Source organism: Haplochromis burtoni, unplaced genomic scaffold (genome assembly GCF_018398535.1).
Source record: "Haplochromis burtoni strain Fernald_Lab_line unplaced genomic scaffold, NCSU_Asbu1 Contig_263, whole genome shotgun sequence".
NCBI lineage: Eukaryota > Metazoa > Chordata > Actinopteri > Cichliformes > Cichlidae > Haplochromis > Haplochromis burtoni.
This window is the reverse complement of record NW_024582624.1, coordinates 294,282-308,266: the sequence shown is the minus strand read 5'-3', so window position 1 is coordinate 308,266 and position 13,985 is coordinate 294,282. Positions and strand designations below refer to the sequence as shown.

General features: G+C 42.9%; 1 protein-coding gene across 1 annotated transcript in view; it reads left to right on the top strand.

Moving 5' to 3' along the window:
• The window catches only part of fbn1 (fibrillin 1), a 62,018-nt gene that overhangs the window by 38,796 nt on the left and 9,237 nt on the right, over positions 1 to 13,985 (top strand). The window contains exons 36-58 of the mRNA XM_005939134.3: positions 1,030 to 1,152; positions 1,354 to 1,476; positions 1,601 to 1,768; positions 3,707 to 3,775; positions 3,888 to 4,013; positions 4,915 to 5,037; positions 5,128 to 5,286; positions 5,381 to 5,452; positions 5,542 to 5,667; positions 5,765 to 5,887; positions 6,649 to 6,774; positions 6,856 to 6,972; positions 7,064 to 7,189; positions 7,284 to 7,403; positions 7,950 to 8,075; positions 11,208 to 11,360; positions 11,483 to 11,545; positions 11,638 to 11,757; positions 11,848 to 11,967; positions 12,050 to 12,172; positions 12,697 to 12,828; positions 12,915 to 13,040; positions 13,655 to 13,861. Of these exons, the coding sequence (XP_005939196.1) occupies positions 1,030 to 1,152; positions 1,354 to 1,476; positions 1,601 to 1,768; positions 3,707 to 3,775; positions 3,888 to 4,013; positions 4,915 to 5,037; positions 5,128 to 5,286; positions 5,381 to 5,452; positions 5,542 to 5,667; positions 5,765 to 5,887; positions 6,649 to 6,774; positions 6,856 to 6,972; positions 7,064 to 7,189; positions 7,284 to 7,403; positions 7,950 to 8,075; positions 11,208 to 11,360; positions 11,483 to 11,545; positions 11,638 to 11,757; positions 11,848 to 11,967; positions 12,050 to 12,172; positions 12,697 to 12,828; positions 12,915 to 13,040; positions 13,655 to 13,861 (2,871 nt within the window). The remainder of the gene's footprint in view (positions 1 to 1,029; positions 1,153 to 1,353; positions 1,477 to 1,600; positions 1,769 to 3,706; positions 3,776 to 3,887; positions 4,014 to 4,914; positions 5,038 to 5,127; positions 5,287 to 5,380; positions 5,453 to 5,541; positions 5,668 to 5,764; positions 5,888 to 6,648; positions 6,775 to 6,855; positions 6,973 to 7,063; positions 7,190 to 7,283; positions 7,404 to 7,949; positions 8,076 to 11,207; positions 11,361 to 11,482; positions 11,546 to 11,637; positions 11,758 to 11,847; positions 11,968 to 12,049; positions 12,173 to 12,696; positions 12,829 to 12,914; positions 13,041 to 13,654; positions 13,862 to 13,985) is intronic.

The following is a 13,985-nucleotide window of genomic DNA, read 5'->3' as shown; positions in this document are numbered from 1 at the left end:
TTAGAGTCTGCACTGGTTTAGAAATGGCTTCAAGAGACCTTCGCAACTTGTGTAAATCTGCAGTTCTCCCTTTTACATCTTCACTGAATTCCTTGCACTTTCCCATTTTTCTCAGTTTTAAATGAGCAGTGTCAAACAAATGCTTTTTATGCTGGCAACTACCGGATACTACCGGTTGCATTAAATTACAATCACTAAACAGAAGATAATATGCCAATTTAAAAGACATGGTAGAACCTTCAGCACCACTCATCTTTTTTTAAAACCCCTCTGTGGATTAGAGTAAATCCCAAAACAAGTTAAACCAGTGAAACCAGTTATTGGTTTTTAAAGCCATTAAAGATGTGTGTACAGTCATTTCATACTGGAAGAACAAGTTCCATGAAATCATTAAAAGTCCAAAATTACCATGACACTCATGCCAATGATGAATATAAGTCAGCTTCTGACCACAACTGTATAAATTCTGGATTCCTAACCTTCATTATATAGTGACATATGATTCAGATTTGCCATATGTGGGAATCTCAACTGCAGGCTCTTTTTTTAGGATGTTTTGATTGGGATGTATTCCGCTCATTTACTCAAAGTCTGAATAAAATATTAACTTGTTTTTAAGATTTCTTGTAAGCTGCATATGAACACATTTATAACTTGTTGCAGATGAATGCTGAGTCCAGTGATAATGCACTGCAGGATTCAATTGAAAGAGCAGACTGATCTCATTGCACTGATGTGTCAAACATCCTGAAATAACCTGTCCAGTCCTGCCTCCATCAGCTCAGTCGGAGCTGGACAGTAATGACTTGTGCAGAGTGTAATGATGTGGAAGAGCACAATTTCATAACCTTGGCTACAGTTCTGATAGTGTATGTGTGCGTATGTCTGTCTGAGTATGTCTAGAGCTGTCATTCTGTAGCATAGGTGAGTGGCCTTCACTTCCTAAAGCCCACTGCCAGTTTTCCACCGTGATCTCATGATCCACTAATCACTCACAGCTGGCTCGCTCTTTATCTCTCTTTTTCACAGACATAGACGAATGTACCTTTGCTGACATCTGTGTCAACGGACAGTGCCAGAATATCCCGGGACTTTTCAGATGTAAATGTAGCATTGGTTATGAACTGGACAGAAGTGGAGGCAACTGCACAGGTAAGACTAGTCCAGCTCCCCTCCATGTTCCTGTGTTTAGGCCTCAGCAAACAGGGGAAATATATACAAGTGCAAAAGAAACGCAGCACACGTGTAAAGATAAGAGCTTTCGTATTCTGTGATCCATCCAGTTGCTTTTGTATTGGCCAAAAAATTGAAAGCGATCATTTATATATAAAAAATGTACTTTTTCTTTCTCAGATATCAATGAATGTGCAGACCCGACCATCTGCATTAATGGAGTGTGCGTTAATATCCCTGGAAGCTACCATTGTAACTGCCCACCAGACTTTGAACTCAATCCCACTCGAGTGGGCTGTGTAGGTGAGACTGGAACACTAAACATATTTAAAACTGTTCTTAGCTTGTTCTTTAACTAATTGCAAAGAAAAGGCTTAACCAACATAGCTGCAAATCTGTGTCTGTTTATGTGTGCGTTTGTGTGTAGACACTCGCTCTGGTAGTTGCTTTCGAGATGTTCGTTTGCGAGGAGACGCATCTGAAAATTTGGACTGCTCCAATGAGATTGGAGTTGGCGTCTCCAAAGCGTCCTGTTGCTGCTCCATGGGCAAGGGCTGGGGAAATCCATGTGAATTATGCCCGCCTGTAAACTCAAGTGAGTCATCACATTTCCCTTGTAACCACACATTATGTACTTTTTGTTTTCAGTTCAACTGCGAGGAATGTCTACTCTAGCAAGAAATACTCATGCGTGACGCACCTCCAGGAAGCCACAGCGTCTATAGCCCAAATACAGTGCATAGTTAGCTAACCTTAGCGTCTCTTTTTGGAGCTGATATACTCAGTGGCTTGTGATAGTACATGAGAAGGTAATTTATTGCTAGCATTACTTACTTTGATAAAAATTTCCACAATTCAACATTTTTGTTCATTTCAGCTGTAGGCAGGCAACACAAACATCTGAAAAATGATGGCATGATAAAATTGGAACCATGCAGTGGGTTGCATGGGTGCATCACTCAGATATAGTACCTGCTAATTAATATATACAAATAAAATGCTAGGGTTTAGGAAGACTTTATCAAGTAGGCTACAGTTGTGCATAAACCAATACATGTCATTTGTCAGATAAATTGATTAAAAAGTGTTCCATGAGTCTCCAAATCCATAAGCAGAGCAAGGTGAAACACACCTCACAGTCAAACTACAGTTATGGGATAAGGCATAAGGGATAGATTAGCTATGGATTGCAACACCATTCTTTGTACCAGGATCTTCTTCTTTCAGCTGCCCCCTTTAGGGGTCACTACAGCAGCTCATCTGCCTCCATCTCACCCTATCCCTAGCATCCTCCTTTGTTATACCAACCCTACATCCATGAAACGTCTCTGTGGTCTTCCTCTTTTCATCCTCCCTGGCAGCTTCATACTCAGCATCCTTTGTCCAGTATCTCCACTATGCCTTACTGACTTTGTCTGAAAACTGCCCAACCTGAGCTGGTCCCTCTGATTTACCATCTTATAAAGCTTCCCTTTCATTCTTGCGGCTATCCTTCTGTCACAAATCATCCCTGACATGGTTTCCACCCTGCGTGCACTCCCTTCTTCACCTCTCTTGTGTACACATTTGTTTGGATGCCTGACCCCAGGTATTAAACTCACCTACCTTCACTACCTCTACTCTACTGCATGTTCACCTTTCCACCTTGCTTCGATTGACTCCTCTTCTCTCTTGTGCATACCTCCACCTCTCCAGGATGTAAACATTTTTATATATGCTCTTACGCTCTTAAGCTTTTGCACCCTGGCTGAAGTGGTCACTCCTGGAAATGCAATTTTTGACAGTTCCTTGTCGGCTTGACTTTTCACCCTGTATTCTTGTTGGTGGGATGGGTTGGCTTGTTAGCTGTTGGCTGTTTTGAATTGTGGTTTAAAAATTATATTTGAATGTAGAGGAAAGAAAAAGATTTGGTGTTTATGTTTAATCAATAACCCTGTCAAATCCATCTATTTGCGGCAGGGTAAACAAAACAGACCTTAATTTCCTTAAACCAAACCTTAATTTCCTCAAATTAAGGGCATCTGTAAACTAATATGAAAAATCATATCCAAGATCAAAATATATTAATATACCAGAGTACATCAGGAGTCTTAAGGTGCAAACTAGCTGCTCTGCTTACATGCAGACTCACATGCTGGCTTCTCTTGCCATGCGATTAGTGTGTTTGCTGTAATTGCTGTTGCTGGTAAAAATGAGACAGCTTTGTGCAACTTATTTGGAAATTGCCAACAGATGTTTCAAAACATTACAGGGAATGACTCATCCTTTTCAGCTCAGGGAACTGTTTGCTTCTGTGACAAGAACAAAACCTTTTTCTTTTCGCTTTGTAATTCTGAGTAGCTGCAGTCATGTCCGGTCCTCTGGGCTCTGTGGCTAACGCTGAGATCACAAAAAGCACGACAGAAAACGAAAGGAAACAAGTGCATGACTAAAAATGGCTTTTTCAAGCACCACGATTCATCGCAATTACTGGCAAATTCTGCTATAATGCACACCCTTGATGCAGGCTTCGTTTCTGTGTTTTGTGTTACAGCTCAGTACAAGACTCTGTGTCCTGGAGGGGAAGGCTTCAGACCAAACCCCATCACTGTCATCTTGGAAGGTTGTAGCAACATGCTATTATGCCTTTTTTTGTTTTTGAGGTCGCCCCTGGGTATACTTACAGAAACACCAGCCCACAGTGGTGCTGAGTTTTCCCTTTCTCTCTCCCACAGACATCGATGAGTGTCAGGAATTGCCCGGCTTATGCCAGGGAGGACGGTGCATCAACACGTTTGGTAGTTTCCACTGTGAATGTTCAAGAGGCTTTGCCCTCAACCTGGACACCAGAGTTTGTGAAGGTATTAAGCACACACATGCACAAATGAACAAACAGGTGACCCATCCGTCTCCAGCTCTGGCCCTGGGACATTTCACTGGGGAGGAAATTGAGTCCAGCCGTGGAGATGTTCTTTCAGTGACACATGGAGAGAGAAAGAGAGAGAAAGAAGCACTGGGAGCAAAAAGGCAAAGAAAATATTGGACCCTGTTGTCCCATAGACAACACTGCAGCTCAATAAGTGTCTGCTCTAGTTCCCGTTTGTTGCTAACCCAGCAAAGCTCAGCCAGAATGATGAGACAGCTGAGAGCGCTAACTGTGTCCAGAAGAGCGAGGCTCTGATGTGGTCAACTCTTTCCTTGGGGAAGTACGCAGTGTCCCCTGTAGGCACGCCAGTGATGACGGAGAGAGGAACGAAAGGCGATGAAATAGAAGGCTGTTTAAAAAAGAGAAAAGGGAACAGAGAAAGGAGGAGAGCAGGAGGCTTAATGGGTTGACAGTGACATTTTAACTCAGCCGAAAGCGTGTAATAGACACGCTGGTCCACTGTGCACATTTCACGCTTTGCCCCCCCCCAAAAAAAAAAAACGTGAAACGCACACACATGCAGTAAGTTGCAGTAACAGCAGAGGGGGATATTTTATTTCAAGCCAACATGAAAATAATCATGGGAAAGTGTTTAATTAGTGTGTTTTTGTTGACCAGAAGTACAAAAGTCTAGCACTGCAAGTCCTCCTTGTTTGTGGTCAATGAACTGTTCAGCTATGAGCTGGGCTCATAGGCATGCTCATGGCTTTTTAGGAGTAATGCTGATAAAGAATTTAATATATTTAAAGGCGTGGACCAAAATATGTTTCATAGAAGTAGCTGGCACCTTTACTGAAGGAATGTTTTTTCCCCCGTGCTGCTCTCTCTGTGTACAGATGTCAATGAGTGTGAACGGCCAGGCATCTGTGGCCCCGGCCAGTGCTACAACACCATCGGGAACTACACCTGCATCTGCCCTGTGGATTACATGCAGGTCAACGGAGGGAACAACTGCATGGGTAGGTAGGCTTGCTGGGTTTTCACGATTGTCGCTGTCGTATTTAGGGTTACCTGCAACTCTGCATTTCTCACAAACGCACCACACACAGACATGAGGAAGAGCTACTGCTACAGGAACTTTTACTCTGACAACGGAACGTGCGACGGCGAGCTAAACTTCAACATGACCAAAAAGATGTGCTGCTGCTCCTACAACATCGGCCGTGCGTGGAACAAACCCTGCGAACAGTGCCCCGTGCCCAGCAGCGGTGAGGTCTAGAACAGTAGAGTAAATACGTAGTATATACCAGCACGCGGAAGTGGCGATGAACTCGTATAAACTCGTGCCTCCTGTCCATTCAGATGAGTTTGCGATCCTGTGTGGCAGCGAGAGACCGGGATATTACATCGACATCACCACTGGACAGATTATTGGTAAAGATTTTCACACTGAAACGCTTACGCGATGAGGAGGAACGCTTCTCTTTTCTCACGCCGCCGTTGGTCTCTCGTTCATTTGACAGACATCGACGAGTGCAGGGAAATTCCGGGAATCTGTGAGAATGGAGTGTGCATCAACATGATCGGCAGCTTCAGGTGCGAGTGCCCCATTGGCTTCATCTACAACGACAAGCTGCTGATTTGTGAAGGTGACGTTTGCAGTCTGCTGTAGAATCCCTGTGTTTTACTTTGGTCTTTTTATATTTATGCCTGCTGTATGAACATCTCTGTCCCTCTTGTTGTCAGATATTGATGAGTGTCAGAATGGACCGGTGTGCCAGCAAAATGCAGACTGTCTGAACTTGCCAGGAAGCTACCGATGCGAGTGTAAAGCTGGGTACCGCTTCACTCCCACTGGGCAATGTCTTGGTAAGGATGTGCTGGTTATTAGCTAAAAATGTTTGAGGTATCAGCGGCACTCGAATTACACTGCAGTTGTATAATCAGCCTCCAGTTTAGTCGTCTCCTACAATGGCATAAAATGGAGACAAAATTAGTGGACAGATGGAATAGAATGATAGAAAACATTAGCCAAAAAAGAGCAGCCAGAAATCCCTCTGTCATTCCCTTGAGAAAGATGCTAACTTCACAGGGTCTTTCTGTGGCCTCACGCTAACGCTGTCTCACTTCTTCCAGCTTTATCAAATGCGGTTATGCGAAACTCTTTGAAGTGCACATTCTTGCCAGTTATTTGCCAGAGATAAAGCACACAAAGAGGCAGCACAGTTACAGTCAGCCTGAGACTGAATTCTTCATGGTGGGCTTGTTATTAAGGAGGAGAGAATGTGAAGCAGGTGTTGAGCTGCTGAACATGTGCTACAGCATATCTAAATCATGTTGCTGTCAGTCTGGAGAGTCCTAAACGATAAGTGAATGTTATGCCGGCATCCTGTTTTGCTTCCTGCTTTTCATGCAAGTCCTAACACCCAGACACGCTCAGGCTGTACTTGATGATGTTACACTGGCCTCATGCAGTCTAATTATTGAGTTATAGTGCAAAATAATTTTTGGTCAGTTTCATGTATTATGAAGAAATATATGAATTTTAGTAACTGTTTGAGGATAAAATATCTAAATACTATTTGAATATGGATTCAAAGTGTGACATTTGTTTTTCTCTTTTGTCTCAGACCGTAACGAGTGCGACGAGAACCCCGGTATATGCAATCCAGGCCATTGCATTGACACACTGGGGAGCTATCGCTGCGTCTGCCCCAATGGCTTCAAAGCAACTCGGGACCTGTCGATGTGTGTCGGTAAGCGGTGCTACTTCCCATCAGTCTCACCGGTGTTCCTCTGCCAGGTGATAAAACTGTGACGCTGCTCTCTGGTTTCAGACGTGGACGAGTGTGAGAGACAGCCCTGTGGAAACGGGACCTGCAAGAACACCGTAGGCTCCTACAACTGTCTCTGCTATCCTGGCTTTCAAAACTCGCACAACAGCGACTGCATAGGTGCGTGTGTGGACGTGAGTAAAGAAAAAGTGAAAAAGAAGAAGAGCCATAGCATCTGTGTTAACTGTTGTGTTGCCTGTGTGCCGAGCAGATGTCGATGAGTGTGCGACGCAGAGGGGCTTGTGTCGAAACGGGCAGTGTGTCAACACAGTGGGCACATTCCTCTGTGTGTGCAATGATGGCTATGAGCTCACTTTAGACGGCAGACTGTGTGGAGGTAAGGAAATGCTGTTTGTCCTTTTTTATAGTGATCTAATTATGATATTGATATGTTCTATAATATGTACATTTATATCATCCCTTTTCTTCAGATATTAATGAATGTGCAGTGAATCCAGGCACATGTGGTGCAGGAACTTGCCTGAATTTGGATGGTTCTTACAGGTGTATCTGCCCACCTGGCTACCACCTTCATGAGGAAACCTGTGAAGGTAGAGCGTCATAAATCTCATTCATTCTGTGTTGTGGTTTAAAAAAAACTGAGAGGTGAAAAACAAGAATTACTGAAGCAATAAAATGCACATAGAGGTGAATTTCTGCTAACATCTAACTTAGACTAGCTTAGATCAGCTCTACTGGAGTGCACCAGAGGAGGGGAAGTGTCGTCAGGCCCCCTTTTTCTTCCTTTCACATGTGAGAATAAGGCTGAGCCAAAAAACATGGATTGTTTGTATAGTGGGGCTGATGAGGAGATATTCCGGAGACTTCAATACATTCCTGCTTTGTGCTGAGTTCCTAGACGAAGGGAGGAACAGCTATGAATTCTCAGCATCAGAAGCAGCCACAGCAGCTGGTTATTGTGATAAGTGAACATGTAACAGTGAGGCAACTGCCTTCGTGCAATTATTCACGTGCGAGATTACACTGACATTTAGATGTGCAGTGACATACTGGAAACTGGAATGCTTCTAATGGTTTAAACAACTGGAAATGTCATTTAATGAGGTTCACAATGTTGTTTCTCTCTTTTATGTCAGACACCGATGAGTGCGCCCAGTCACCTGAGATCTGTCAGTATGGAACCTGCTCTAACACTCAAGGAAGCTTCACCTGCTTGTGCCCTGAAGGCTTCCAGCTCTCTGCGTCTGGACGGAGATGTATAGGTAACTGCGTGTGCACGTGTGGGAGTGAGAAGGATGGGAAAAGAAGCTATGAAATTATAGCATGCGTTTGCTTTTACAGTGAAAAGTGAGCACTAGTGGAGACTAAGCAGCAGCCAGTGGTGTCCGGCTTTTCCTGCTCTTTCATGATAGCACACTGTGTTCCAGCTGGTTCTGCTGCTGCTGCCTCAACAAGGCCAAGGGTGGCTCTGAACAGATCACTTTTCCATTTCCTCACTTGTGTGTGTGTGTGTGTGTGTTTATACAGTATATGTGTGTATTTTGGATTGGGTGGGGGTGCGCTGAGTCCTCTGCTAGGGAGTTCCCTCTCCAAACACTGAAGTGATGACATCACCAGAAGCGTTCGACTGAAGGTTAGGGGATAAACAGGAGGAGTTTGGTGGAAAGTGAGTAACACTGGCAGTAAATTAGTTTGTGGTTTGTGTGTATTACTGAGAGAAAACTGATGATGGTGAGATTTCCAAAATGCATGTATAGTTTCTATAGCTGCATAACCCAAAACAGCCCTTTAACATATTGAGGAATAACATTGTTTTATTTTAGATTATACTCTTCATAATTTAGCAGACTGGAATAGATGTACATATTTAGATTTGACCGCAAAGCCTAAATTTATTTGTGCTAACCGCTCTCCTCCGTGACATCTGTATTTTACATGAATCCTACAATAATGAATGAAGACGTAGTTCTCGGCCACAAAAGGGATTATGGCATTATGCAATATAGTGTTAAAGCAGCACAAGTTAAGAAGAGTTATGTAGCCTGCGTATGCAATAGCAGAGAGAGTACTGACGGGGACAAGAACGAGTAGAAAGTTAAATCTAAAAACAAGTTTAAAATCCTTCTACTCACATCCAAAAACTTTCCTTTCCAAGCGATTATCTTGCAGTATAGAGCGACTCGAGGTGACTGTTGTTGTGATTTTGTGCATCGCTGATGGTCACTGAGGTTCTTTGACATCAATGATTTATTAGTGATCACTGTCACTGTGCTCTGTGCAGTTCTAAATTTAATCTGTATGTATAATCATTTGTGACAGATATTGTTACAGCATAGGTGCCACAGTGATGCTTTTGATGTCATTCCCATTGGCGTCTATTGATTGCCTGGAAACAGGGAAAGAAAATGAGGCCACCCATCAAAACAAACTCAGCTTCAGCACTGCAGTTAGTAACATTCCCAGAAATGAGCCTCACAAGTTTAAAGTGGCTTGAAAGAACAAATGTCGAGATAGTGTGAAGGATATCAGTAGTTTCTCTATTAGCAGGATGTTTGTTTAACATTCTTTGGTAACAGAATCATTCACAAAATGCAGATATGTGGTGAAGAAAGAGGCTGTGAATTTCATGTTTTTTCTGGCGTCGCAATAATCGATACTGGTAGGAAAACAGAAAGAGAGAATAGGAGGGTGATGACACGCATGATTAGTCCTTGGATGGAACCATTTCAGTGATTAGGGGAGTTGCATTTGCAGTATTTGGTATGTGTCTTAACCACTTGGCCACCAGCGCTCGCCAATTAATGATACGTTTTAAATTATAATGCTTCAGTGGTTTTGCAAATGAACATAATTATAACTATTAAATATTTGTCACCACACTTCAGATCGTTGTCCCTGCTGTCATTGTTAGCCAAGAGTTGATTTATTTAAAAGCTTTTTTTTTTTTTATCAGGCGACTCTCTTGTTTATTTAGAAAATTTCTTTATTTCACAATTTTCCTTTTATAAAATGCAAAATATGAAGGAGATATGCACTTGGAGATTCCAATGCACCCGTGCATATGTGTACATATACTTGCAAGGGGCTGTGCACAGAGCTCCATCAATCTCTTTCGCGGAGAGGCTGACAAATCCGTTTCATGGAGGAAAGTAATGTGACACTCTTTGACATTCTCCTCACAGCACCAGGTGTTCATGTATGTGATCTTTGCTCCTGAGCCAGGTGTGTGAGTGATCTATGGTGGTCAGAAAGCTTATTTGTGTTGAGTTCACTGAAGGCCATTGTTAGCAGGAGAGCGAAACCATATGCTTCCTATTACAAGTAAGGGGCTGCTTAGTCCTGGAGTAACCAGACACACACAGATTGGTGAGTGGAAATAATTATGCAACTTCAGTCTGTACAATTAAAAAATGGTTGAAAACAAGAACACTTTTTCTCATATCGAGGTCCTGTTTTGTACACTGACGTAATAATCAAGTCGCAGGTACAAGCACTACGTAAGACTTTACAGCTTTTACATTGTGGCCGCAGAATACATAATACTACAGCTGTTTCTAATTCTGAACCTTTAACATGGTTGTTGTTTAGGGGCCCGAAATGAAGCTTCCTTCTTTTTCATTTTCTTCTTCATATTTTTCATGTAAAAACGTAGGATTCTGCCACACTGATTAGGAATAGTTTCTTCATTCTTTTATGTTAGTTTCATGTCTTGCCCTTGAGCACTCTGGCACCACCAATTGCTCAAGCTCAGACCATTTATGCGCGTAACTTCTGAACCTCATGACTGATTGTTTTCCAAACTTTTCCCGAAATGTCACGGATGATTTTCGGACTAAGCCTGCTCATTATTCATTCATGTGGATTTTTGATTCTCAAGCTCTTTTGTCTGTTACAGCCAATTGTTTGTGGCAAAGCTTCCAGAAAACGAAAGGAGACTGAAACCAACAACAGAAACAAACAATCAGGAAGATGGTGATCACAGTGATTAACTTGCCATAACGACTCAAGACCCCAGTTTGAGAAAGCACGAAAAAATTTGAGTTGTTTGAAAAAACAGAGTTTTGTCATATTTGCCTTAATCAAATAATCTTTGTGCCTGGGAATCTTCTTCTTCAGGCTGAGGCTATAGTGAACCAACCAGCTATGGATTTACTGATTTATTGAATTATTCAGAGGGAACAAACTTTTCTTACAATCTTTACGGTTGTCAAATAGTTTCTCGAGTTATCTGAAAGGTTTTAGATTTTCAGAACCAGCTGTCCTCTGCCAAAACAAGCCAGACAGGATCCTGACTTGATATAGATTATCTTGACGACATTGCGCTTCTAGATATTTCATCCATCTGTTTATCACCATTTACTGTTCTTGCCTTCTCTACGTGTGTTATCCCATAGATGTCCGTGTGAACTACTGCTATACCAAGTTTGAAAATGGGCGCTGTCAGGCTCCAAAACCTCAAAACACTACCAAGGAAGTGTGCTGTTGCATCGGCATGCCAGGTCAAGGCTGGGGAGACCCCTGTGAAATCTGCCCCATCAAAGGACAGGGTGTGTATTCTACACATAAAACAGACACTGCTGCGCAAAACACATAGATGTGAGAAACCGCTCATATTCATGTAAGCTCATGATCAAAACGTTTGATGACTTTTGACATCTGACGGTTCCAGAGGGGTATCGCGATCTCTGCCCTAACGAGGGATATCAACGTGGGCCAGATGAACATCCAAAAGGTAAATAGGCTGATAATAAATCTGCATTTTTCAATATCTCTGTTATGGTTGTGGCATTTAATTTCAATCTGTGTTGACATTTCTGATTGTAGATATTGATGAATGCATCAATAATCCTTGTGTTAATGGCCAGTGCATTAACACGGACGGCTCTTTCCGCTGTGAATGTCCCATGGGATACCGCCTTGACATTAGTGGAGTCAGATGTGAAGGTCAGTCAGGTCATTTTCTTTTTTCTTATCCTCCTGATTGCTCTTTTAGTCATTCTGAGTCGCTTTTTTCGTTTTTTTTCTTCAACACAGACACTAATGAGTGCGACATTGGAAATCCCTGTGGAAACGGCACATGCACTAATGTTATTGGGGGATTTGAGTGTGCGTGCGATGACGGCTTTGAGCCTGGGCCAATGATGACCTGCGAAGGTATCCGAAGCTGTATCTGAGCCCCCGTTTAGGTCATGGGTGTCTTTATGTGTAACTTGTGGTTTTTCTGTTTCCGGTCCAGACATCAACGAGTGCGCCCAGAATCCTCTGCTGTGCGCCTTCCGCTGTGTTAATGTAGTGGGTTCGTACGAGTGTAAATGCCCAACAGGCTACGTGCTGCGGGAGGACAGGAGGATGTGTAAAGGTATAACAGTGAAATGACTCACCCGTGTAGTCAGAGTTCGCAGGTCCATTAACGGGAAAGCTCTGGTAGAAATTCTCACAAAAAGCCATGCCAGCACCTTCCATAAAGTTACATAACGCACTCTCGCACTGTTTCTGTGAGATCCTCAAGGGTTCTCTGTCTGGGATGAACTTAAATCACTCTGACAACTGTAACCCACCGAGTCTCTGTTTACACCTCTGATCTCTCATATACCTCGCACGCCATAGCAACAGTTGTATTTGGAGGGAAGCGGTGAGTCAGGAGGAACATGTCAGTGTCTATAACGTCACTGTTTACATTACAGCTCCAAACAGACCACCAACTACCCCACTACAACCCTGTTATCAATCCAGAGCTCAGTGTTGGATTTAGTGGTTAGATTAAACTCTGGCGTACTTTGTCTGAGTGTCTGTGTTACGTTACCTGTTGCACAGGCATGAATGCACGTGGGCTTCTTGAGGCTTTTGCATCCACTTACTCTTACTATGGTGTTTGTCTTCCAGACCAAGATGAGTGTGCAGATGGTATAGATGACTGTGACAGCAGAGGCATGACCTGCAAGAACCTGATTGGTACATATATATGTATCTGTGCACCTGGATACACACGGCTGCCCAGTGGAGAGGGCTGCATGGGTAATTATCATGGTGTCGTAGGTGGTTTTACCTTGAGTACATTTAATATAGTATGCCTCTTTACACTGTGTGTCTGTCTGCTTTAGATCTGAATGAGTGCACGGCCAAACCGGGTATCTGTAAGAACGGCCGTTGTGAGAACACTGTCGGAAGTTACCGATGCAGATGTGACCAAGGATTCATTCCCAACCCCACTCAGACAGAATGTATTGGTATGTACACTGTCATCACTTTAAAAAGGCTGTAAGGTTATCATCAGAAGAGAACCCCTTTATCTTTAATTTGCTGCCAGATAGATGAAATTAGGAGTACATAATTAAAACAAGTGTTTGCAGTGTCTAGCCACAGAGACAGTAATTGATTAAAAATCATCCATGCTACTTAATAGTTTAACAATATAAATAATTTAGACATTAATGTGCTGTATGTGTTTTGGAAGAACAGATGCTGAAGCTGAATTTAATGCTTCCATGGGAATTGAACTTTACCATGATGGTGTCCAAATCTTCCTAAAATAAACAAGGGTCTGTTACTATCAGCAGAGGAGGAAGCAAGGAAATACTGCTCAAAGCCTTTCTTCCTAGTCTAAATATATAGTATAGCTCTGGATAGCTGTTATGTGTTGAGCATGGTGAGAAAACCTCCAGTGGGACTTTGTAACTGTATGGCTATCTTCCTCCTTACAGACAGTAGTGATATAGCAGTGTGGCTTATCTATTTATGTCTGCTGTATGAGGCCAGGCCCTGTCTGGGTGGTTTGGTCTGCTTGCTGTTATTGTCTCGCTCTCACGATCCTTTCTGTGTGTGTGTCTCTCTCACCCTGCAGATAACCGTGAAGGCGTCTGCTTCACCGAGGTTCTGACCACTCTGTGTCAGATGACTTCTACTAACAGGGTCCCAGTGACCAAGTCGGAGTGTTGCTGTGATGGGGGCAGAGGATGGGGTAACAACTGTGAGCTCTGTCCCCTGCCAGGGACGACCCAGTACAAGAAGATGTGTCCTCTGGGACCTGGGTACACCACTGATGGAAGAGGTAGCTTAATGAGTATTTAGTAATCCACATTTACTTTCTGCAATTCAGAAGCGTTGAGCTGGAAGTCACCGGATTTGGATGACACTGTGAAGTTATTAGCTAGTTCTAACTAGCTTTTCTAGGT